At 33.9% G+C, this 25,335-nt stretch overlaps 3 protein-coding genes across 3 annotated transcripts; 2 read left to right on the plus strand and 1 right to left on the minus strand.

Moving 5' to 3' along the window:
* The first annotated feature begins 108 nt into the window (after positions 1–108).
* On the plus strand, positions 109–4,552 carry LOC105343313 (uncharacterized). The gene is made up of 3 exons (XM_011450635.4): positions 109–267; positions 2,763–3,784; positions 4,141–4,552. Exons 2-3 carry the CDS (start codon positions 2,773–2,775, stop codon positions 4,149–4,151), a joined length of 1,023 nt encoding a protein of 340 aa, XP_011448937.3. The 5' UTR covers positions 109–267; positions 2,763–2,772; the 3' UTR covers positions 4,152–4,552.
* A 1,753-nt stretch (positions 4,553–6,305) lies between these two features.
* LOC105343312 (ATP-dependent RNA helicase SUV3 homolog, mitochondrial) lies at positions 6,306–15,145 on the minus strand. Its single transcript, XM_034472397.2, has 15 exons — positions 14,721–15,145; positions 13,645–13,722; positions 13,391–13,498; positions 12,888–13,014; positions 12,153–12,321; positions 11,075–11,186; positions 10,790–10,959; positions 10,489–10,540; positions 10,184–10,312; positions 9,621–9,714; positions 9,193–9,412; positions 8,786–8,866; positions 8,355–8,534; positions 7,673–7,821; positions 6,306–7,292 (listed from the first exon to the last, which is right to left on the minus strand). Exons 1-15 carry the CDS (start codon positions 14,992–14,994, stop codon positions 7,100–7,102), a joined length of 2,136 nt encoding a protein of 711 aa, XP_034328288.2. The 5' UTR covers positions 14,995–15,145; the 3' UTR covers positions 6,306–7,099.
* Positions 15,146–15,183: 38 nt separating this feature from the next.
* On the plus strand, positions 15,184–24,858 carry LOC105343311 (proprotein convertase subtilisin/kexin type 5). Its single transcript, XM_011450631.4, has 10 exons — positions 15,184–15,412; positions 16,548–16,685; positions 17,374–17,518; positions 18,154–18,510; positions 19,572–19,663; positions 19,908–20,022; positions 20,596–20,684; positions 20,956–21,071; positions 21,404–21,566; positions 22,044–24,858. The coding sequence occupies exons 1-10, from the start codon at positions 15,385–15,387 to the stop codon at positions 22,166–22,168; spliced, it is 1,368 nt and encodes a 455-aa protein (XP_011448933.3). The 5' UTR covers positions 15,184–15,384; the 3' UTR covers positions 22,169–24,858.
* The last annotated feature ends 477 nt before the right edge of the window (positions 24,859–25,335 follow it).

The following is a 25,335-nucleotide window of genomic DNA, read 5'->3' on the forward strand; positions in this document are numbered from 1 at the left end:
GGAAGTGATGTTCTTACGGGTCTGTCATACCCCAGCGCCGCTATTCTTATTGGTCCCGCTGCCTGCTGATACATCCAGTGTTACGTCGCCCTTGTACTTCCGGAATAGCCAACGGCGATCACTAAACACGAATGAGAAGTACTACTAAAAGACGTACCGCATTCACTCATTAAGCACATCTTTAAAAAAAATTACTTGATCACATCTAAGACAGACATTCGCCTAGGAAAAGCTTTAATATCACGGAAACAATTCTATTTGTGTAAGGTAAGAACATCAAGTTTTGAGAATATTAATGTTAAGAAATTCACGTTGAATATTAAGGGTTTTGATTTAAATATGAAATTATTAATATAAAGCTATTAAATGACTTTCGAGGTCAAAAATTTATTCACGTATTTTTCTCCATAAGAAATCAATTATGGAATATTGCCACTTGAACGAATCCTCTTCTTTTGAATATACATGAACTAAGTATATATTATATTTGATATACATGTACGGATAAAAAAAGATGAATGGGGAGGTACACGTGGTCTTCTGGAATTCCAAATCCAAGCTTTATATATATTAATTTCATGTAAAAGAAAAACTTTTTCGTCAGAGGTGTATAGAGATATACGAAATATTAAAATGTTAAAACTAAAGTATACTTGGTATTTTCTTTACTGAATAAAAGTTTATGGCTTAAGGAATTATCTCTAAAATTTTAAGGTAGACGTGATGGGGTACTTGTTGATTACCCAGTCACTTTAAGTGATATATTACCACTCCACTGTGTTCCAGCATACCAAATTATTATTTTTCGTAATATTTGTGGAGAAAAATATTGAATACATGTATATGATCATTTAAGTATCATAGTAAAATTAAAATGAAGAGTTTGGCTGTTTCATTGTATTTTTAAAAATGCATTTACATAACATGGTCGTAATTATAGTTAAATTAATATATTAGATTATTTTATCGTATTTTACAATTTTAGATATTTCAATAATTAATTTTTTTATATAAAAAAAGTTATTACACGCATATTCAAGTGGGACGATATATATACATACAAAAAAAAATAATTTATAAATGAGTAAACAGGAAATAGAATGACAGAATTGAAGTGACTGAATGTTTACAACTTTACATAATGGTAAAATCAACAAATCAATCATATATACCGATGACCATTAATATCAGAGAATACAAATGGCCGCTAGATATTTATGACATTTTCAAGCTTCTTTATACGTTTACACCAGTTGACCCACGCCACACACTAAGGGTATTACGTACTCATTAACCGCCCTCAACCTTCCCACCTGTGTGAGTTTGGGTCACATTTTGTAATAAGATATAACAAGAGTTTTCAATACTTGCTCCATCTTCGATACACGTTTTCTGTGGATTTTTTTTTTTTTTGGGGGGGGGGGGATGGGGGCGAATATAGTAATAAATTAGCAAAATTTGTAGAAATTACAAAACAAATGTCCAAATATAGCATGTATTAGTAAAAAAATGATGTAGTATATTTAGTTATTTAAAAAAAAAATCAACGTTTCTCAGTTTATTGAATGACAAATTTTGTTTTGATAAAAGAAAGAAAAAAATGTGTATTTTAACCACAGGCACTTGTTTCTGAGAAAAAAAATTTACCCTATAGTATAATATGTATATACATGTAACGTTCTACCGTTACTTAGTACACAATGTACATAAAATAATTCACTAGCTGGTATTTTTTGGGGAAAACCCCTATCCAAAAAAGGAAAAGCAAGAAACATTTCTAGTTATACTAAACCAAGAAAAATCAGCAAGTATAAAGGCAAGCCGAAATTATGAGATTTTGTTCTAGAGTATCATTTCAATAATATGATAGTTTTTTTAATCTAAAATTGTAGGCTATCAACATACCCGGTACATGTATATAAAATGATTACTTAAAAAAGAACTTCATCATAACAACCTAAACATCACAAAAATAAACAAATATCCATCTAACTTAGTATTTAACAAAAACATAACATGCTAAATATTGATATTTATCGTACTTTTTATCTATACAATTATCTATATGTTTTGAAGTATTTAACAAAAACATAACATGCTAAATATTGATATTTATCGTACTTTTTATCTATACAATTATCTATATGTTTTGAATATGCACATAAATAGCAAATAACTTTTTTATTATTTGCTACAGCTTAGTTTTATAGAACAAAAAACCCGTTAGATTTAATTACTACAGCTGATCAAAGAATTATCCAAATATATTTTTTCTTGTAATTCCCCAATAAAGAACAAGCAATGAACTTAAAAGTTCTCGCTGAAAAAAAACCCAAAGAATTTTCTTCTAGTTTCACGTGAAATAAAATATTAATTCTACTTACTGATGCAATTTATATTTGTATTCACATTGCGTTTATATAGATAAATTATATATCCTTTAGTCTTACAAATTCGAAGCTATTAAAAATGGCACGAATCAATAGGTCTTGGAAAACGGCATTTATTTGTCATATACCGCCCTTTGTTCTTGGAGTAAACGAAAGTTTAGTCTTCAAGTTTTCAGTGTTTTGACCGTCAATTCTCCTTTAACTTTATATTTGCAGAATTTTAAAATTCTATAAATACATTTTTTTTTCAATTTTGGCTGCATGAAATATATTGATTTCGAGGCATTATACTTGAAATAGAAATACATGTAATTATCTTTCTGCAGAAAAAAATTCGGCACGTGATTCACATTTGATTAATTCTGATTGTAGAAAAAACGAAATGACAACACTATGGATCTCTGTTCTCGCTGCTCTAGCGGGGATCGTCTGCGGCCAGAACCAAGATTTTGACCTATCTCAGTTCGATTTTAGCGGAATGAACTTTGGCGGAAACCAGCCCGCCAACAATGGTCCCACACAACCCCCAGCGGGACTAGCCTTCTCAAACCAAGCTTCTGGAAACAATGTACAACCACCGCCAATGGGTTCTAACCAAGGCAACCCCATGACGATGCAGAACAACCAACAGCCGATGCTCAACAACCCACAGCAACAAGCAAACCAGATGGCGTTCCCGCAACAAAACCAGAACATGGCTGCCCGCAACCAATTCCAGCAACCAATTCAATCTTCTCGCGTCAACACCGGGAGTTTAACCCCCGAAGAAAGTTGGTTAACAGTGGGAGGTTCTCAGATGCAAAATAGGAACCCCGCACTGAGCGGATCCGTAGGTAACGGGATGGCAATGAATCCCAATGGACAGCCAGGATTCCCCATGCAAAACGGATTCCCCCAGAACGGACCCCAAGGGGGATTTCCCAACAACCCTCAAACTGGCTTCAACAACCAAGGAGGTAGATTCCCTCCCAACCAGGGCCCAGGGGGAGCATTTGAACAGTTCGGAACCCCAGGTAACGACATGTTCACCTTCAACGTGAACGCAATGGGTACAGGCCCAAGCGACTTCAGCGCCTTCAACAACAATCCTTTCGCCGGTACCCCCTTTGGAGAAGGGATTAACGTTGACCAAAACCAATTCGGTAACCCAAACATGAGAAATCCCATGAACCCTTTTGGCAGACAACAACCACAGGTCAGCTTTATTGACCCCAGCGACCTCCCACCAAGTGTTCGAATGGCGATGAACATGAACGGAAGACCTGTCGGGGGATTCATGGGGCCCGCTCCCGGCGGTCTGCCCGGACTGGCGGGCTTCACAGGCTTCCAGCCTCCCGTACTGACACCAATCCAGCAACAAAGCCGAGGTGGTATTGGGGGATTTTTAAGCAGAAGTAAGTTCTGATTATTACTGTTTGTCATAAAAATCATCGATCAAAACATTTAGCTCCATGAACATTGAAAGCACGGAATTCCCTGACGGACGCCCGATCTTCGAATATTAATAGTTATTTCCATATTTAGAAGAACTGTTGCTTCCTCCTCTGTGACGTATTACATGTAAACGTGTAAACAGTAAAATCATATGGCCTTCATCAGTGGGCAACGTAAAATAAAATCTGCAGTAATCGCAGCTATTTCACACCCCAAATGGACCGTCAAAGGCATCATTTTACTGCAAATATCTTTATTTCTTCCGACATACATGTAATTGTGTTCGTTTCTTTATTATTATTTTTTTCTGTTGCAGTTTTTGGTTAGGGGATCTTGACTTCAAGGAAGATGATTCATCAAGAAGATTCCGTATCAAATACAACGCGGTCATCTTTGTAACTGAAATCACAGAGTTTTACCATTAAAAAATATAGTGCTAAATTACAGGAATTGTATGAGTAAAAAAATATAAAAATACAAAAAAGAGTGCAATTGCTGAAATGACCCTTTTACTTTTCTTCAAAAAAAATTAATAATATATGCAGTATTCAAAAGCCCTGTTCTCTTGAATAAACAAGTAATGTCAGCTAAAGTCGTTGTTTTAACCTTATCTGAATCATGTTCACTGAGACAATCCATTAGCTACTGTTATATTCTCTCTGAAGAGAAAATGCATCTATTTATTTGCGAAACTGTTTGTTGAAATAAATTGTTGATGTTACATAAAATGGTTTTTATGTTGTCTTCTGCAAACAAGGTCAATGATATCGATTACTTCGCATGCACTACACGTAACGTTATACATCCATTGTCAAAATACAATATTTACATACACCGAGTATGATTCCCTCTATTCCTAACAGAAACTTATAATTAATACATAGCTCTATAAAACACGCCCTGTTTAAGAAAAATCACGGACTGCACGAAATAATCATGATAGTGTCAGACTCCAATTCCCATAAGAGACGATTTGGCTGTTTCTTTTAGGTAACGTACTGATGAACATTAACATTAATTCAGTTAATTTTACTTACTTTATAAAATATATTTATAAATTTGTTTAAAAAAGATGTAAATATAAAAAAAATCTGAAGATGTAAATATAAACAATAAAATGCTTTCTTGGATGGTTCATGCGGGTTATGAAGGTGGCGATCATTGCAGAAAAAAATTTACATAGCCCGCTAACGCGGGTTATGTTTTTTTCTGCAATGTCGCCATCTTCATATCCCGCATGAATCACCAAAGAAATCATTTTATTGTTTAAATATTTACGTCTACCGAGTATGATTCCCTCTATTTCTTACGGAAACTTATTGTAATTCATTGCTCCGTAGAAACTGACAGGACTGAAATCTACACGCCCCTCCATCGATTGATCGAAACCTACAGCGACCTAAGAAAAATCACGGACTGCACTAAATAATCATGATGTCACACTCAAATTCCTATGGGAGACGATTTGGCTGTTTCTTTTAGCTAACGTACTGGTGTACATTAACAGTAATTATCTTATTATTACTGACTTCTTACAATCAAGTTATTCATATTTAAAAGAAAGATTCAAATATAAACAATAAAATGCTTTCTTTGATGATTCATGCGGGTTATGATAATATTTGGGTTTTCATAATATCTCTTGAACAAAAACATTTTTCTATCGTCTACAAAATGTGTACATTCTAAAATATAATGGAATTCATCCCCAATACTATTAGAGTCACACATTGTTCATTTTCTTAAATTTTTTTCAATATTATGCCATCTACCGGGTACCTGTTTCTATGGGGAATCGATGATTACATGTTCGTAATTTTGTAAACGTGGTGAGTTGTCTAGTATACTTCTCCAATCTTGTATAAATTGATTTTGTAATATTTCTTTAACTATTGACTTAAGTCAGTTATAACTACATATTGTTTGATTTTCCCATATATAAGACAACCCGCACGAGTTGAGTATAGCATGTACACATTTTGTCCATGGATGTACAAAAGATCCATTTTTGTAACATCTATAAAAATAACAATACTAGTAGATTACATTAGTGAGTTTACAATCGTGGGCTGTCAAAACTTTTGCCCAGTACATTATCATTTTAATTTTAATAAAGAGTGACAATAGATACCTTCCAGTTTCTCCATACACCATACAATTTGGAGTACTAGATTTAAGATTAAGAATAAATTTCAAAAATTTTAAATGTACCTTTTCAATAATATCTAAGTTTTCGTAACCCCACACTTTGCACGAGTAAAGTAAAATTGGGTTAATGACCCACATGAATAACCAAAGAAAGCATTTTATTGTTTAAATAATTAAGGAATTAGGAATCATTATTTGAGTATTATGAGGTGATAATTTCGGTTGGGACATGGTCAAATCCAATAATGCCTGAAGTATGTATTCCAAATAGGATGATTATCAATATTTGTTAATGGTCATCTGACATCATTACTACATGAATCAAACAACATAACCCAAATATATCAATCAGCACATGATTATTTATTCATTAAATCTTTAAATAAATATTGAATTTTTTTAACCCATCAAACTAATTCTCTTCTGTATATTTTCAATCATGTCATACTATTAACATGGATAAACACTGACAGGGCCACTTCCTTGGAACAATGAAATCTGTCACTGATTCAGTTCATTAACTTTCACAATAATGCCCCTCTATGAAATAGCAAACGCATACATTATATGCTGTATAAGCATTTTCAAGATAAACAAACAAAATATAATAACATTTTTAATTAGCATTCAAGTACATTGTAAATCATTTAATGATTTTACTTCCCATGAAAAACAATTTTAATTTGCATTGAAGTATATTGTAAATAATGTTTTCACTTTTCATGAAAAACTATTCATCACTATCAATATTTGGTTCTATTTATGCTGATATAGTACGCAACTGAAAATGTACCAGTGCCTGACCTATGAAGTTAGCAGTTACAATTCTCACAGACATAACTTGAAGACATGACTAGTCAAGTGTACAAAATCTCCAACTTAAATTCAAAGTGATTGATGCTTCAGTCTTCATTATGGATCAACAGAGTTTATTAATGCCCCTCTATATTCTCTTCATGAATGTTAAAAACACCACTGTCTGACATTTCTTGATAAGTCATTTACAGACAACCTTCTCTTGTTTCACTGGGAAAGTACATGTACCCATGTTTTCAATGTTCAAACACACTGTCACAGTCAATAATACTGGAAGTTCTGGAACCACGCATGCTTTGCAACTTTATCCATCACTTTCCTTTGGCCCTGCGGATGCTTTTCTTTGCTGCTATGATCTTCCCCTTCCCTTTAGCTGGTGGGTTATTGGTTCCCTGGGCTAGGAGAACTCCCAGCTTTTCTACGCCTTCCTCTATCACCTCCTCCAATTGTTTCTGAACTCCACGGACTGATTCTCTATCACAGAAGATTTCCTCAAATCGAAAACTAAGGAGAAATTGAAGAAGTGGTTAATTTTCATAAATAGACTAAATGTAGAGGAAGATAAAAATCATGGTTTGATTGAGATTGAGGTTACTGTGTATAAGAAAAAACCCTTACAATCCTAATAATATATGATATGCTTCTTAAAAAATATTAAATATAAACAATCCATTTATATTATCCTGCCCTTAGCTTGCATTATGATATCTAATATCCAGTTAGGCCTAGCCAAACTTATTGAAGCATCTAGCGTTTTCTGCGTTTTAATTCAGCATTGTTGAAATTTGTATAACAGTGCACGATCGTTCCTTTACCCAAACTAACTATATAAGTGTGTACACATTGTACAATGTCTGTGATGAGCGCATGCAGTAGGAGTTTACCTGAGCCAGAGGTACATGTCCATGATCTCGTGCACCTCCTCCAGCTTGGCCAGGCTCTTGATTGTCTTGGGGAGGATCCAGGGGTAGTCTGTCTGAAGGAGCAGCCACTTACAGTCAATGGGAGTCCCATTACTGTAACTCCTGGCAAACTGCAACACAGAAAAAATCTGTGTTTTGAAATTTGACAAAACACTTTGTGCAACTTGTTAATGATATAATTTCCTTGTTTCACACAATAAGTATCTAATATGCCTTTCAAATTGCAAATCTACAGATAAAATACTGTACTGAAGAATTTATATCCGCGTAAAATTGCGAGAAACACATCTCACGAATGTTACTCTCGCTCTTATTTTTCGGACAGATGTTAACTATAAATGAAACTATATAAATAAAAATTAAATTCTCATCATCATTCATTTGATGCAAATCCCTTGAATCATTTAATTAAGTACTTGCATAACATAAGGAATATACAGTAACAAAACTGGTAACATGGTAATTTTCCTTCTTCTCATTTTGATTGAAGAACATCTTTTAACTGTTTTTAACACATTTTTAGCAGTAGTTCACGTGACCTGCCACCTTCTTGTATAAATTTCTCTTTAGTCTAAAATAATGTGTTGTTAACATATAACTGAAAATTATCAGTTGCATCAATTGAATCTTATTTAGTATTGACCTTTGTAAACAGCGTGCTTAGGAATGGTGATTTGACTGAAACTGGAGCCAGGCAGAATTGGTACCGGACTCGAAGAGGGAGGTCAATATGGTCGATTAATGTTGCTAGCTCTTTAAAATTCTCCAACCCACACAGGAAATACATATCACTGTTCACAGTTGACATGTATTGAAAAATACCCTGCAAAAAGATGATTCCTGTTTGATTCAAATCAATGAAATGACAATTCCCTTAGGCTATCACATGTAAAGTTAATTGTCTGAAGTTGATTTAACCATTATAGCACCTTCATTTCTCATAAACTATAGATGCATCCTTGAACACAACAGAAATCAATTACAAGAAGTACAGTTTACTACATACATTTGAAGAAAACAAGTAAATTCTTAAATAAAAGCTGTAATAATTATACCCATGTATTTAGTGCTTACCAGAATATCACGCATGCTAAAGTTGGGAAGATAGAAATAAAACTGCTCCAATTGTTCAACAGTAGGTAACAATCCAGCAGCCTACAAAATGAACATGTTAACATGTATTATATCTATGTACCAGATAAACATCTGCAAGCCACGCATTGGGAATTAATCTTTATCTAAAAGATTACATTATTTATTTCCACCTCTTCACTTCCTATTTAAAGAAATTATGTTTGTTTAATAGTTAAATTGATATATGTTTGATGAAGTCAAGGAGTTTCATTTTGAAAATAATAAAAGGCAGCATAAAGGCCATAATTGATGACCATCACTCTCCCTGAGACTTCAACTAACTTGCCGTCTGGTGAGGAACAAATCATTAATGATCTCTGCAGAGTTATCTCCCTGTGTGTTTTTACCTGAATGTCCTCCAGGTCCTGTTGGATGATTTCTTTCAGTTCGATCATCTTTTTCTCGGTGTGGGCGGTCACCAGTCCCACATTCTCCCCACTCCCAAACCTCCCCGCCCGTCCAGCTATCTGCTTGGCCTGGTGCGTGGGAATCAAGGAATAATTCAGATCACCATTCTCATCCCGAGTCAACTTCTGAATCTCCAGGAAAATGATCCGTTTGATTTTCCTGAAAGATACACAGAAAAAATTGCAAGTGAATGATTATGGTAAAAAATGTCAGGTTTAGTTTCCTTAAAAAGTATATTTATACAGAACCATCTATGCCTTTTCTGTGGGGAAAATATAGAGAGCTTGTGAGCAAATGTACCAGGTAGATATGAGAAGAACGTAAAGAGGATTCGAACCTTAATTTGATCAAATCCCATTGTACTTACAGGTTAATGCCCATTCCAATGGCGTCAGTGGCCACTAACACTTTACATGGGTCCTTAGGGTCATTAAACTTCTGAGCCTGGGCTAGTTTTGTTGCTGTGTAACAAAAAAAAATGCAATTTCAATGATTATACATACTTGTATGAACTTGGTAGTTCATTGTCATTATCACTTAAAAATTCAACTCGTCAACATCTCAAATCCTGTAAATGCAGTAATAAACCAACAAATTCAAATAACACATAAGGTAATATATTTTATATCACATAACAACCAGTAAAAGTATTATATTTGTGTATTTTTATCTATTTCCTTGAAAGTACTAGTAAATGGCTTTTTTTAATATTTAGCAGTAAAAAGGCTATATTTAAGCATCAAAGTGAAAGTTATTAGTCTATCGAATCTGACCCTGTGTCACAGAAAATGCTATCTGGCCCACCATTAGTTCTGAGATTATACCAAGGGTTACTTCAAATTACAAGTATGAGATGTCTCTCAGATTCTTAGGAAGGGGTGAATTAAATACTGAGGTAAAATGGTTTTCTTAATACATGTATCAACGTACCTGGAGGTAGACTGCCGTAGATAACGGCCACATTGTGTCCTAGCTTCTCCAACTCGATGCACACCTTGTAAATCGTACGTTTACTGAAACACACTATACAGTCTCCTGCTGTAACTTCCTTCAGGGACACTGTAAAAAAAATCATAAATTTGACAATTAACTGTTTTATTAAAAACCTGCTATGATGGGAAGGAACACCAAAATAATTTTAAGCTTGTCTCTGATCATTCTAATGAGAGAAAGATACCACAGAATTAGCATGAATGTTGGAGAGAAATTTATAGATTATTAGAAAGGATGCTTACTTAATGGATTATTGTCGAACCTCAACCTGTTTAAACGTTCATATTTTCGCACCTAAAATATAAAAAAAAACATCATGAATGAACCTGGATATAGTAGTGGACATTTGTGTTTACACAGCTACTGACAAAAACAAATCATGATCTAAGCAGTTTTCAACAATATGCCTGGGTATGAATATACAGCTAGGTATATGCATCCTTGGATAATTTAAAATATACAGTAGAAGGCCCATTTCTTTTACAAAACATGCTCTGACACAAAAACCAAATTTCGAACGACTAGAAGATTGATCAAATATACCTCCAAGGTATCCCCTGTGGTATTAACGATCCTCTTGACTAGATTGACCGCCGCCTCCTCCCCACATAAGTGTATCTCCCTGGCACACAGCCCCAGGAGGACTCGCGTCCATGCCCCACCCCGCTCCATATCCCTCAACATCTGAATCTCGTCAATGACTGCCACATCATCTATTTAGACAGACAAACTCATGGTAAAGTCAAATTTAAACTTACCATAATAAAATTCTTTTATGGGAAGGCAAAGGAGATCTTTTGGTGTTTGTTCATTTGTTCCTTTACTTACATTCTGTGGTGGTGCTGGTCATCTCTACAGTACAGGATACGTGAGCTGCCGGCCTGTCGGGGCCAAAATGGTGGCGTCTCTCCTCTCCAGTGATCAGATCACATGGCACATTCTGAAAATGACATGGTAAACAATTATAGCAAATACATGTATTCATGATTTTGATTTTGTTGAAAAATGATAAACTCCAAAAATAACATACTGAATGCAATTGCTAACAATGGATAGATGGGTAAGAAGCAAATTATTTTTTTTTACATCAAATTTTCTTGATTCATACATGTACTGAACAAGAATAGAATTCCTGGGTCCCCCGCCGGTCAAGCAGTATACTAGTATCGAGTCTATCGACCAAGACTGATTTAGGAACTTGACCAAGGTATTAGTGGTATAAACATTTGGTATAAATTTAATGAAAATCCGTCAAATTTTGTAGGCATGAGAGCGCTTACAAGGTCAATTTTTGGATAAAACGGAGTCATTAGTGTGGTCAAAGTCCCATAACTCCAACAAAAAGTATCGACCAATGCTGATTTTCGAACTTGACCAAAGTATTAGTGGTATAAACATTTGGTATAAATATAATGAAAATCCGTCAAATTTTGTAGGCATGAGAGCGCTTACAAGGTCAATTTTTGGATAAAACGGAGTCATTATTGTGGTCAAAGTCCCATAACTCCAACAAAAAGTATTGACCAAAGCTGATTTTCGAACTTGACCAAGGTAATAGTGGTATAAACATTTGGTATAAATTTAATGAAAATCCATCAAAATTTGTAGGCATGAGAGCGCTTACAAAAAAGTGTGACGGACGGAAACACGGACGCACAGACACACAGACACATGGACCCACGGACGGACGAACGCCCGGCATTTCTATGTCCCCGCTCCGCATTGCGGCGGGGGACAAAAATGCATTGAAAAGGAAATGTGACCTTTATTTATTACAACTCTTTTTAAATTAAAAATAATTAACAAGCAACTATCAGAGGTACTAGGTTCAAAATAGCATTTCCCTGGTTAAACTTCACAATTTGCTACATGTATAAACACTTATAAATGACTAAATCATACTTACATTTTCCAGACATTTATTGAAGACTTCCACAGCTAACAGCCTCAGTGGACCGCAGTAGACACCAGATTTAGCCGCCATGAATGCCTTCAAGGCGTGGTAAGTTTTGCCACTGTTGGTTGGTCCGCAGTGGAAGATCATTTTCCTCTTCATTCTTCTGGCTTCAGCATACCTGGAGAACAAGATACATTAAAATAATGTGTTTAAATCTTAAAAATTAAACAAAAGATAATGATTATGGTATATCTGCCATGTTTAATACCGAATATAAAGTCACATACTTTTGTAAGCTGATTGAATAGTTTAGTTAATTCGGAGGATTTTTAAACATCTGATGGGTATTTATGTTATAAATGAATATTAATGTATTTGGTAGAATGTTAGACTTTTCTTTGGCAACTGTTTTTTATTATGATAAACAAGTAATTGTAGATACATGTAATAGACTATGGCTCGATCAAGCTATTACAAAATACAAATCAAAATTAAATGTACACAAAATGTGTGGCCATCACACATAGCAAAGAACTTCCATAAATGATGGGTTTTAAACCCTAAACTGGATGGCTGACCTTGAATTAAACATAAACCTTGACACTGACCTTGACTTTTAAAATATAATTTTTACCAAATATTGTGGTTGTAGATAAGGAGGCAAGCAGAAAAAATATATTCATCTTAATTAAGGATATGTAGACAAGACTGAATGGAATGGAAAACCTTGGCTTTGGATCTTACCAATTTGCAGGTTGGGTCAAATCACAGATGAGTTGTAAGTCCTTTTGAAATTCAAACTGTGGATATATTTTTTTGGCAAAGTCAATAAAATATGGGTATAAATCATCTATACTCTTTCCTTTACCCTCTGAAAAATAAAACAGATAGAAGTGCAAATAATCAAAATAAAATGATTAAATGTAAAAGGAAAAGTAACAAAATTATTCACATTCTATATAACATATAGTGCCTCAATATATCAAATATACAATGAAACCTCTCCTGAAATTTCCATGTTTATATAATTATGCTTGCAAATGTATATTAATTATTCATGAGATATGTATACATGCATGCACTCTCTATGGTAAAAAATTACACTGGCAAGAACAGTAATTCTAAAATTCACAAAATTTACAGAATCGCAAGGGGAGAGGGCAGTTAGTTTCCTCTTCCTTCAATTTTTTGGAGGAATTGGAAGGTGGGAAGAGGGTGTAATATTGTAAGACCTAGTTGGTTCTGACCTGCTTTCGTTATATCATAGATAATCACATGGAGCTGGGCAGGAAGTCTGTCTATATTATCCATCACAAACTCAACAAAGCGGTCCATTGCCTTAGAATAGAAGGGCTCTGCAAGCAAAACATGGAGAAAATAGAGTCATAATCATTCATTGCATTGTAATAACTGGAGAAAGACCATATGAATTGGTCAAATGTTTTATAAGGTTGCATGATGTTTCATACAAAGAATTTAAATGTATGTCTAAGGTACTCACCTAATAAACCTTCTGATGTTGCTGCTTTACGAACTTCTTCTCTTTGTTGAAACTGCCTCATAATATTTGCCACCAAGACTACAAAAGTTAATTTCATTACAACTTAATTAAAGATTTAACTGATGTATTGTCAAGAAGTTTAATTTCAATTCAATTGATTTTCCTTAAACTTCACATCTTCTACAGTGTCAGTTTGAATATCTTGGTGAATATTCATCATTATGACAATATATTTATATATAAAATGAAATGTACTGGTATTTGAACTACCGGTATTTCATAACTCATTGCATGTAAATTTGATATTTGCATTTCATACAAAACACAGACAAGCATTTACAAGTGTTGAGTATGTCTGTGTACAGACAGGTAGAATTTTATAATCATTACAGTCATTTGATAATGTTTGCACAATTTCCTTGTAAAGTCAAAACATACATAACAGTTCCATCTCCCAAAAACTTTCAAAGTCATTTTAAACTTAGTGTCAGGCAAAATACTGCTTGGCTTGATATTTACTTTTGATTCCTTAATTGCTGCTTGCATAGTAAAATCATGAATTCAAATATCAAATAGAGCAGTGCGATCTTAGATACCATCAGAATCCAGACTCTGACAAATAGTATGAACTTGTGTACTTAGTACTTCTGCAAGAGTTTAAGCTTCATCAATAATAATTTACTATGAAGAACTGTATGCATCATTGAGTTTGCTATCAAATCCGATATATAAGAAATGTAACTATAGCATAATACATGCAAGTCTTGCAAGGTAGTTCTGTGGAAAAATTCCTGCTTAGAGTGACCTAAAAATGTCAGTCAAATCATAAATTATATAACCATAGGAGTCTGAATTTATAGTTTTATTTATATCAGAGCCAAACACCCTTTAATAATTAAAACACCACATTGTTTATATTAAAGGTATATTGTTCATTAATTTTTGCCTTTAATATTGGAAATGCTTCAGACTCCTGTGATGTAACTGTACGAAGGAGTAACTGGCAGTTTTAAAACTAAATTGAAGAGTGATCAAGACATGATAAAATGTCCAGGTCACTTTTCGGTAATACTAACTTCTGTCTAGTTTTCCCGTCATATCTATCCCTGCTCCCGTGGGATCGACTAATGTTTCAAGAGACGACTCTTTGACGAGAATATCTGCTATATTCCCGGATTTCCTCGATTCTTTATTTCTCCAGAGCGAGCTTGTGTTGAAATTTCGTTTGCATTGAGACTGTCCTTGTAATTTTGAAATAAAACAGGTGAGACGTAAATTCTTGTCGATCAAAAATCTCTTGTATGCACAAAATGTGTAATTTGCCCGTAAAAACGTTCGTATATGAGACATGTTGATTTCATAAGATTTTTTCACAAGTCGCACATGGCACTGATGTCATCGGAACACCTTTAAACTCACCGCAGCACCTCGGGGATTTTTACTCTCGCAGATGGAAACAATCGAGAAGTTACGACAGAATACAGAGGATATCCGAAATGCCTTTGAACTTTCGATTTGCACGATTTCAAAAAATGCAAGATTCACCTAATAACCAATGTTAACAACCAAACTTTAAACGTATTAATATGATATTCCGATCAATTATGTTATATTGTTTAAATCTATGATACAAAAGACAATGTGGAAGTGTTACATGTCATAAAACATTTTCAACCTTGCGACGACGGAAAACTATTTATAGATCAACATCACATGACATAAACATTGTCATGGGTTGAAATGGAGGTGATGTTTCTTCCCAAGTTTTGTAAGTATTTCACAAACTTAATGTATTCATATGTTGCTATTAAGATTATACGATTCAAAATTTGTCATTAAATTTGAAAAATTACAAATAGAATGATCAGACTGATTATGAAATATAATGAATGCATGAGTGTGATAGGCCTAAACAGTGATTAAATTGTATTGCACCTGCTGCATGTTAGAGAATATTAAGTAAATTAAACCCAATGCCATATAAATTTGGAATATGAAACAATCACAATTCTCTTTTAAGAAGTGGACAGTCATAGCCTACATCCAGTTAGATGTGCATGGATGTATATATGCTATTATATTATGCCTGTTCAGACTTCTGAAAAGAGAATGATAAAACGAATGCAAAACACTTCATTAGTAATTTTCTTTCATTTGATATAATTATATGACATTTGTTTTGGGTGTGAGAAAAAATGACAAACCAGGATTAAAACTAGGACCCCTAATTCCTTAGCCAGATGCTCTACCAAATGACCCGAATTAATGGCAATCATACCAGTCTGACCATCACAATCTTTGATCCCCCTTAAATGACCTTCGCCGGGCTTTAAAGATCAACAAAAGAAAAGTTCTATGCAGAATAATAGATAGTATACATAGATAAAATTTAATTTTTCCTTATCCTATGTTCACAAAGAACAACCATCATGCAAGCATTATTATCTCTCTTGTGTGGTGGCTCTATATGTAATCAGGCTTAGAGAATATTATCCTTTCAATTATATATGTGGAGTTAACATTTTCTTGCATGTACTTCTACATGAAGGGAATAATATAATATACTAGTATTTGTATTTTGGAAATCTTGTAAAATAATTGAAACTTTGCCCTCCCAAGATTTAACACAAAATGGACTTGAACTATGTGGTGGGGGTCACCAAGCTGAATACTTTTCTTGAGGTTTTGCGTCAGATAATATTTTGTCCCTCTCTGGCTCACATAATCAGTGTTGCGCTCAACCTCAGTCTTAATTTCAAGAGTTACACAATATATATATGTCAAACAACCCAATAAAAAATGGTAAAAACTTGTGTATGGTCTGTATTATTTCTTTTATTGTATACCCAGTAGTTATAGGTACATACATGAATAGTGATTCCATTTTTATGACTCTCTTTCAGATAACATTGTATGCTGTATCCTACTGTTATTTATAATCTCCGAGGCCAGTGGTATAGTCTTTGAGCTGAACACCTTCAATTGTACGGTGCATTATGTGAATTGTGTGCAATGCAGTCCAGGCTCCTTCGCCAACAGCTGTATGTATGAATTTAAAGTTCTAAACCGATTTATAATAAAGACACTCTTTCATGTGAAAATTTTGATCATGCAATGATATTGAAAATACTTGAAATTCAAACAGTACCCTTAAAGATTGCACCAAAAATATAAGAATTATTTCTCTTTCCACAATTTGTTTACATAAAGGCACAAAAAGATAAAAAAAAAATATATAAATGTCCATTCATTCCATTGTTTACATTTGAAATGCTTATAGAACAAAATGATGTGATGTGTAGTACATGTACAATATATATTCTAACTGGTTATCAAGGCAATAGATTAAGTTTATGATCCCTCAAGATGGACACTTTGCATCAAGCAATAGCTCAAGTTGTTTAGGACCATACAATATGCATTACTACTCCTATTACCAGTTAGTTTATTGCTAGATATATACCTCATGACCATGAGTACACAAGTACGGTAATTAGTCATGAAACCAAGTTGAAGTTTTAATTTTTGTTTACAGAAGTCATTGAATATATTGATTCAGATCATACACTGTTTTTCTTAACACGTACCCTCCCCAATTCAAACTGAAAATTGTTATACTTATATATTGTTATTCTCTTGATACCTATAAAAGTTACAGAATTTTGTGTTTCTGTGTATTCAAATTTTGATAGTGTCTTTTACTTTCTCAAATGTCACAATGAATTTCAGCTGTTGAGGAATGTTATTGCTGTCCTACGTCAGTTAAAGGTCAGTGTTACAATAGTACCAGCTGTCAGGAATGTGGAGTGGGGTATTTCCAGTCCCAGCCTGCTCAGATCTCCTGTCTCCCATGTCAAAAAGGATCCTATGCAGGGTAAATGTGTGAAAGACTTTAGAAATAGTCATATTTGATCTTCAGAGTTCCCGGACATTAACTGTGGATTCAACATTTTTTGTGGGGGACCAATGTTTGTGGCTTTCGTGGGGAATCCTTGTCCCATGAATGTATATACAACCATTTGTTTAATATTTATTTTAATAATCCCAATTACACTATCAAAGAAATAAGGCCTCCAAAAACCAGGAACATTTTTGCTACCCACAAACAATGACCCCCATGAATAAAAATGAATCCACATTATACACGTAGCCTATATTTGGAGCTGAATGAGATTGTAACATCTTCATCCATAACACAAATCAAAAATATGCTCTTCCAAATTTAGTTGTGCATTAATTTAAATACTGGTAAGTAAAATGCTTCCTATGGTGGTTAAAAGAGGAAGATGTGAAGGAAGTCGGCACTGCAGATAAATTACATACCAGGTAACCAACCAAATCAACTTGTAAAAGAAAAAAAATCTGCAATGACAGTTACCTTCATAGCTTATTTGAAAGCACCACCTAAGAAAGCATCTTTATTTGGAATTTCTCTGCAACTCAGTTTTCTGATTGTTGTGAAACAAAGGCACATGTATCACTTTAAAAAACTTTTTGTTTGAATTTCAGTAAGACAGGATCAACTAACTGCACAACATGTGACATTGGGCATTTTGCCAATGAGACCGGCTCATCTGGATGCTATGAATGTTCACCGGGAACATTCCAGAATGAGACAGGACAATCAGACTGTGTTCAGTGTCCCCAGGGGCAGTACCAGGATACTGATGGACAGACCAGCTGTAAGGACTGCCCAAAAGGGACGTCCCAGGACCAACAAGGGCAGCCCAGCTGTGAGGATTGTCACCCGGGGTCATTCCAGAACCTGACCGGTCAGTCCACCTGTCTGAAGTGTCCGCCCGGGCACAGCCAGAGTGGCAATGGCAGCACCACCTGTGACCTGTGTCCTCAAAACTCTTACTGCAGGTTAATACCATATAGAAATTTAATCCTTACTGATGGGGGGAAAGCTGCAGACTGTGCTTCAAATTGTTGAGATACGCCCCAATTTGATTTGTCCATCATCAGAACCCACAGGTTTCAGTCAATTAAAGTCCCTTGAAAGCAGTGTAACAGATAGAAAACCCTTGCGTTCTGACAGTCTATATGGTCTTTGGTAATGAAGTTCTTGGGTCCTATCTGTCCTATAATCGAAACACAGAGTTATAGGATAGGGTAAAGAATATATTTTCTCGCATTATCACCGGTGTGAGATCGGTTTGTCCGGTGTGAGACAGCAGTGTGAGATTTTTCTGTCTTACACTGTGTATAACTACGCTGTTTTAAAACATAAACAAACGTTGTCTGCTGTAGGGAAATGCAAAATAGTGCACTGAGATTATCCATTAAGTAATTGTGTTGCATAATTAATTACAATTTTTCATATTTTAATTGAAAAAACTGTCGTATGCTTTCATTTAACTTGCACTATTTGAAGCACGCGGAGGGATAAACCGAAAGTAATCTTTTGAACGTCATAACAGAAAGTTGTCAAACATCATTTTTTTAAGCTAATATAATGCGAGAAAAATAATCATTCATTATATACTCGTGTGGGATAGTGAAATTCCACCTCGGGGCCAAGATTCACGGTCTAGGACTCGGCAAAGCCTCGTCCTAGACAGTGAATCTTGTCCCCTCGGTGGAATTTCACTATCCCACACTCGTAATAATGAATGATTCTATTAATCCCACAGTACCAAGAGACTGATAAATCAACTGTATTTTAACAATTCAAAACATAATGTGTCATATTCAATCATGTTTGAAAAGGGGAATAACTTAATTTTATATTTAAACTAGAGTTTAATAATTGATTTATTCCCCTTTTCAATATTGCAATGAAATAAATCAAGTGGCAGCATGTGACCTGCATGTTGTAGCTGCAGGTCTGTAGCTCCCAGTCTGAAAATTTTTCCAATTTTTTGTGTGTTTTTGTGGATTTTTTTTATTACTGTGACAAGTTTTCTTTTCTCCACGCTGAACAGAGAGCCCGGATGTGTCCAGTGTTCACTGTGTCCTGCAGGAACGTATGGGAATGACTCCACGGGCTTAACGGAGTGCCCAGCCTGTCGCCCAGGTGTGTTCTTCTTTTGTTGGCCTAAGTCAGAATAGATCTTTCGTGTATGGTTACACGCAATTAGTGCAAATGGTACAATGTATGCAAGTGTAGGTTTTCCACTGGACTTGAATAGAGTGTTGAGATAGTGGAATTGTCAAAGAAATGATCACAAAATCTACTATGGTTGGAAACCTGTGATCTGACATTTATTGAAACTTTAACCTTATAAAGCATTTTGATGGAGTTTCTTTTCTTATTGTAGGAAGTTTCTCAGCAGCAAATGGGTCTAGTCAATGTACTCTATGTTCGAAAGGGTTTTACCAGAATAAAATCAACAAAACTAAGTGTGAACCATGTGCAATCGGATCCTACTGTAGGTAAGTGTTTGAACCATAAAGCAATACCAATGTGGTTGTCATGGTAAGGCTCATCATTTTACTGTTTTCTGTTTACTGTTTATGGTCCATATATTGCCTTTAGAAAATGATTTTCCAAAAGAAAAATGTTTTGAAATTGAAATTTGTACAAATTCAGCTTATTTGCCTTTGACATTTTTGAAGGAATAACACAGCTAGCATGTAACTAATCCTGCAGAAGTTATCTGCCTTATCAGGAATGAATCTTTGTTTTAATTTTATTTTTCAGTCCATCTTCACATGTCAAGGGTTCCTGATCTGCTTTGCTTCTCACAAAGAAGCAGCGGAGCGGATCCAAAACCCTCGACTTGGGAAGATGTCTTCAATCATGAGATATTTACTAGCTAGAATATTTCTGGGTTTTTTTTTTCTAATTACCTTTAATATCATTTATATCAACCTACATGTATGTTGTCATCTGTCCAGTATTTATATTACATTTAGATTAAGAATTGTAAAGGGAAAGGGAGGAGGCAGCCCTTTCAAGGCATTTTTGCAGTGTGAAGGAATAATAACTTTATGTATTTCTTCCAGTGATGATGGTTGTGAAACGTGCGGAGCATGTGCAGAAGGCCATGAAACTCGGGAATTAAACAGTACAAAATGTGAACTGTGCCTCAGAGGTAATTCATTGATAACTAAAGAAGACCTAAAGTTACTCCAAGGCTGATTCATTAATTTTAACAGAGTACAGTTTGTGAAGTACATCTAAAAGGTGTTTAGTAATTGGACTGATTTAAACAACACAAATTATGAATCCAGAATTAATTTTATGCTAATATGATCATTAATCTCTAATACATGTATTACATTTCAAAGCATTGAAATGAAAGTAAATGATCGATTTATATGTTATTGAAACCTCTTAGTTGGTATTTTTTTTTTCAAATTAAGGGTATTACAAAGACGAACCTTCAACGGAACGTTGTAGGCAGTGTAAAGATGGCTTCTACACGACCGGTGAGGGATCAACCTCCTGTCTCGAATGTCCCCGGGGGTTCTACTGTCCGGTAAGTTATTCAATGGGGACAGGTGGCATACATATACTATGGGAAGAAGTGATCTGCCCCAAAAATGTTAATCTATGCATTGCCTTACATGTGGCATTTTTATAGTCAATTTTTAGACTGATTCAGAATTTTAAAGATTTTTATTTCTACTATACATGTATATAAATCACATGTAAATTTTCTTTTTTTTAAAGTTCGTCTTTAATGCTGAATTAGAATACCATGCATCTGTTAGTTGATGGTTTTTAACTGGATTCATGTCTTCCGAGAGAATATCGAATTTGCATGTATGAAAAAAATTATATCCATCTTCACATTTATATATTTGACAGAACCCTTGGAACAACCCAATTCCTTGCCCTGATTCATCTACATGTCCTGCAGGACAATCTTCCCCCATTCCATGCAATGTTCCATTTTTTTCTCCAGACAAAACAACGTATGAGTGTCGACCTACTGAAGAACTTATTGCTCTCATTGCTGGAGTTTCTGTGGGTAAGATTATCTAGAGCTTCTCATTGTAAGATTACATGTAATTGGAACTACTGTTGGAAAGATTCCCAAGAGTTTCTGTTGGTCATATCATTTAGAGTGTCTGTTGGAATTATCGGAAGTGTCTGTCAGTAAAGTAGTCGTGTCTTTGGGTAAGATTATCTGGAGTGTTTTTTGATAAAGTGCTCTGGAATATGGCTGAATAAGATTATTTAGAGTTTCTATGGATAAGATTATTCTAGAGTTTCTGTTTGTAACATTTTCTCAAGTGTCTCTTTGAAGGTTTTCTAGAGTGTCTTTGGGTAAGGTTATTAGGAATTACAGTGATTCAAATTATCTGAAGTGTAGTTGGGAAATATTTCATAATGAAGTTAATTTATTTCATTATTTTTCCATCTTTCAAATCTTAAAATACTGGAATTGCTCTTTGCTCAAAATATCTTTACATTTTATTAATGTTCTTATTCCTTTCTTTTTCAGTCACTCTCATTATAGTTTTTGCAATTACATACAAAGTGTACAAGTATAGGAGATCTCGCCAGTTTCAAGAAGAAACACAACCCCTAACAACGACACCAAAAACCCAAATATACCAAGGCTTATAGCGGATTATATTCTAAACTGTGCAACAACCATTTTCCTTGTAGAAATAAGGTGATGACAACACTAAAAAAAGTATGTATTTGGATGTGAAGTTAAACTATTTTTTATGATGGAAAAATATTCCAATTTGTTCTTGTATATCAAAAAGTATTTCTTAAAATTGTGTGGACGGATTAATGGTTGTGTGTGTTGGGGGGGGGGGGGGGGTCTATGAACAGGTAAATAAGGGTATTAATTACCAGGTTTGCAATACAACTCAACGTTGTATTTATAAGCTCATAAATTAGAATTTATAGTAGAAAACTACATTGTGCTGGTATGTGTTAGAGTACATTTATTTCATCGTGTGATATTTGATGACTTAATTGTGTGCCTTACTGTAGGAATATACTGTTATTTTGTGTGAAAGCAACTACAGATAACTATTCATTTACATGTGATCCACTTTGGTAAACCTTTGAGGTCAAAAAAAAAAAAAAATTGTTGTGTTTGTTAAATCAGATCTGGAAGGCATATGTGCATATATATCTATGTGTTTCAGTTTGTATATTTGTAATTGTATTGTTAGACAAGATTTGTTTCAGAATCATTTTATAGGGTTTTTTTGATTTTTTTGATTCCTTTTAAATTCATTCCATGCTCAAAATATTGTTTATACCTCAGCTTTATGCATTCCAAACTCAAAATTGACTACAGGTACATGCAGATTCTCAACTATAGCTTGTATGAGAATCATTTCTTTTGACTCCCTGCTTGGACCTAACAATTATAGCCAAGGGTTTTCTTCCATCCTTGCTCACAATTTTGAATAGAGTGGACCCAAAACCCTTGGCAATAGTGAAGATGATATCTAATGACATGTTTGAATTTATTTTTTACTCAAAAGTTATATAGTTACATACAGGTTGATGTGTATTGGTTCGCTGAATATATTTAAATTTATTGACTTTAGGTTATTGTAGTTGTGTATGAAGCTATGTATATGTAATTCTGTGTGAAGCGAGCATTAATGATTATGATTGTGCAATATGATATTGAATCTACACTGGGTACTGTGTATATTAGAGTTAATAATCATTTTCTTGTACTCAGTATAGTTCATGTACAAGGTGAAAAATGCATTTTATAATCATTATATTTTGTGACCAAACTTCTAACGATGTACCGATGTTGGAGGCAACTGACAGGCACTTGTTTCTGTAAATATAAGTTCACCCTATAGTTTGATAATAATACACTTAATTTATTAAATTAAATGTATTAATATTACATGTATTATATATTGGGGTTAATTAAATCTTATTGCAGAAACAGCTGCCTGTGAGACAGCCACTAACAAAGGTATACTCAAGGAATTAGATATGAAATTCATCGTTTTAACAGTTGCATCATGTCTTTTGTCAGGTGGGTGTAGCTCTTTATCACTCAGCAAAGGCCAGTTAGTCTAGTATATATGTATAGTATTCATGTTTATGATTCCCAAAGTGTGAACGGCTATAGTATAACCCTTTTAAATGTATGTGAAATATTTGTCACCCACACAAAGCTCTGATTTCTGCATAACCAATTGAAAATCACGTAACTTCCTAGGGGGCAATGTAAAAAAAAAAAAAAAAAAAAAATTTTAAATTTATCTGGATAATAGATTAATTGAATTGTTAGTAATACATGTAATCTAATTATTAAGCTTAAATTCATTATTTGTTAGGATGTAAACTCTTGAGGAAGGGGTACTAATTCCATGTTGACACAATTATGGCTAAAAACAGCTACAAAAAACTATAATTGAATAGAATTTCGTAATCATCGACCGACTATTACTGGAGTTATTTCCCTTAGATTTCAAGATCAGCATAGTCTTCAACTTTATAACCTTCCAAATCATGATTTTTTTTTTTTATTTTTTTTCCCCTTTTTTAAAATTGTTTTTAAGGTGGATTGTTGCTAAAAAATGAAAATTTTTTGAACCAACTGTTTCATCTTAAACCTCAATTATACACAAGAAATGAAAGATTTCTCCATAATACGTTTCTATTTTATTATGCAGCTTGATTGAGAACTCGACCCATTCCCGATTTTAACCAACTGCTTAACAAATGAATAGGCTAATTATCACCATGTCAATTTTGCGGAATTACAAATATATGTTAATAAATATTATCAGTCATTATTATGTTCCTCTGATATAACAGAAATGGTTCCCTTTTTTTTTTATTTATCATTTTTTTGAAGGGGGGGGGGGGGGGGGTTGGTGGAACTAATATTTAATGTTAGTGAGATTTCTGACCCTTTTTGAGATAAGTCTCTCTCCTTATCACTTAAACTTGTTTTGGCAAAGATTTAATATGGCTACTTATAACTATCCAGAGTTCAACTAAATATTTTCATCACCGAAGAAATGAATTCAGTTTGCAGTATTAACAGAAAGAGTTGTAAAACAAAATTTGGTTAAATTACATAGGTATCAATACACATTTTATTTTATTTTTTGGTATGTTAATTTCCTGTTTAATACTCATATTCGTCAATTTTCATTTATTTAATGCGGAAACAATATAAATCAGATTTTATAATTATTTGTACATTTTGATTTTGATAACTTCATGGAATTTAATGATTAAGGTGATATTTACTGATGAAAATGATGTGATGAATGAAACTTGTGCAATATATGTATAAATGATAAATATTGTTTTGTCGTTTCTTTTTTTTAGCTCACCTGAGCCAAAATTCCCTAAAGCATATTTATACATGTAGAAAAACTTTCTGATACAAATAAAAGTTACTTTGGGGAAGATGAGGTCAAATTATATGTATATATACATGGATGTAATTGAGGAAAATTTAGTTTTGAAGAAAATTTGGATGGTAAAATTTAGGAAAATTGGAAGCAACTTACATATGTAGTTGATGATGTTCGGTAAATAATATACTAAGTCTGACAAAAATACAGAGGATTATCATAATTAATTGTGTTTACATCGTAAACTTATTAACTTTATAAGGGCCACAGATGAGGCTATATACCGGGCATAAGATTAATTATATCTTGAAGGATTCATTGAAATGAAGGATAATATCCTCTATGAAAGAGAATAGAATTATTTAAAAAATAATGCAGATGATTACAAGCAGGTGAATATCATGCGAAATAAATACCGGTATTTCG

Source organism: Magallana gigas, chromosome 8, assembly GCF_963853765.1.
Source record: "Magallana gigas chromosome 8, xbMagGiga1.1, whole genome shotgun sequence".
NCBI classification, from domain to species: Eukaryota; Metazoa; Mollusca; class Bivalvia; order Ostreida; family Ostreidae; genus Magallana; species Magallana gigas.

What these genes read in the sequence shown, in the direction of transcription:
- LOC105343313 (XM_011450635.4), top strand. Translation starts at nt 2,773, where the DNA reads ATGACAACACTATGGATCTCTGTTCTCGCTGCTCTAGCGGGGATCGTC.
- LOC105343312 (XM_034472397.2), bottom strand. Translation starts at nt 14,994, where the DNA reads ATGTCTCATATACGAACGTTTTTACGGGCAAATTACACATTTTGTGCA. An exon ending in AGGACCTGGAGGACATTCAG is followed by an intron (nt 8,867 to 9,192) that starts GTAAAAACACAC and finishes TTCATTTTGTAG; the next exon opens with GCTGCTGGATTGTTACCTAC. An exon ending in GACATGTACCTCTGGCTCAG is followed by an intron (nt 7,293 to 7,672) that starts GTAAACTCCTAC and finishes ATTTCTCCTTAG; the next exon opens with TTTTCGATTTGAGGAAATCT.
- LOC105343311 (XM_011450631.4), top strand. Translation starts at nt 15,385, where the DNA reads ATGGAGGTGATGTTTCTTCCCAAGTTTT. An exon ending in GTGCCCAGCCTGTCGCCCAG is followed by an intron (nt 19,664 to 19,907) that starts GTGTGTTCTTCT and finishes TTCTTATTGTAG; the next exon opens with GAAGTTTCTCAGCAGCAAAT. An exon ending in CCCGGGGGTTCTACTGTCCG is followed by an intron (nt 21,072 to 21,403) that starts GTAAGTTATTCA and finishes TATATTTGACAG; the next exon opens with AACCCTTGGAACAACCCAAT.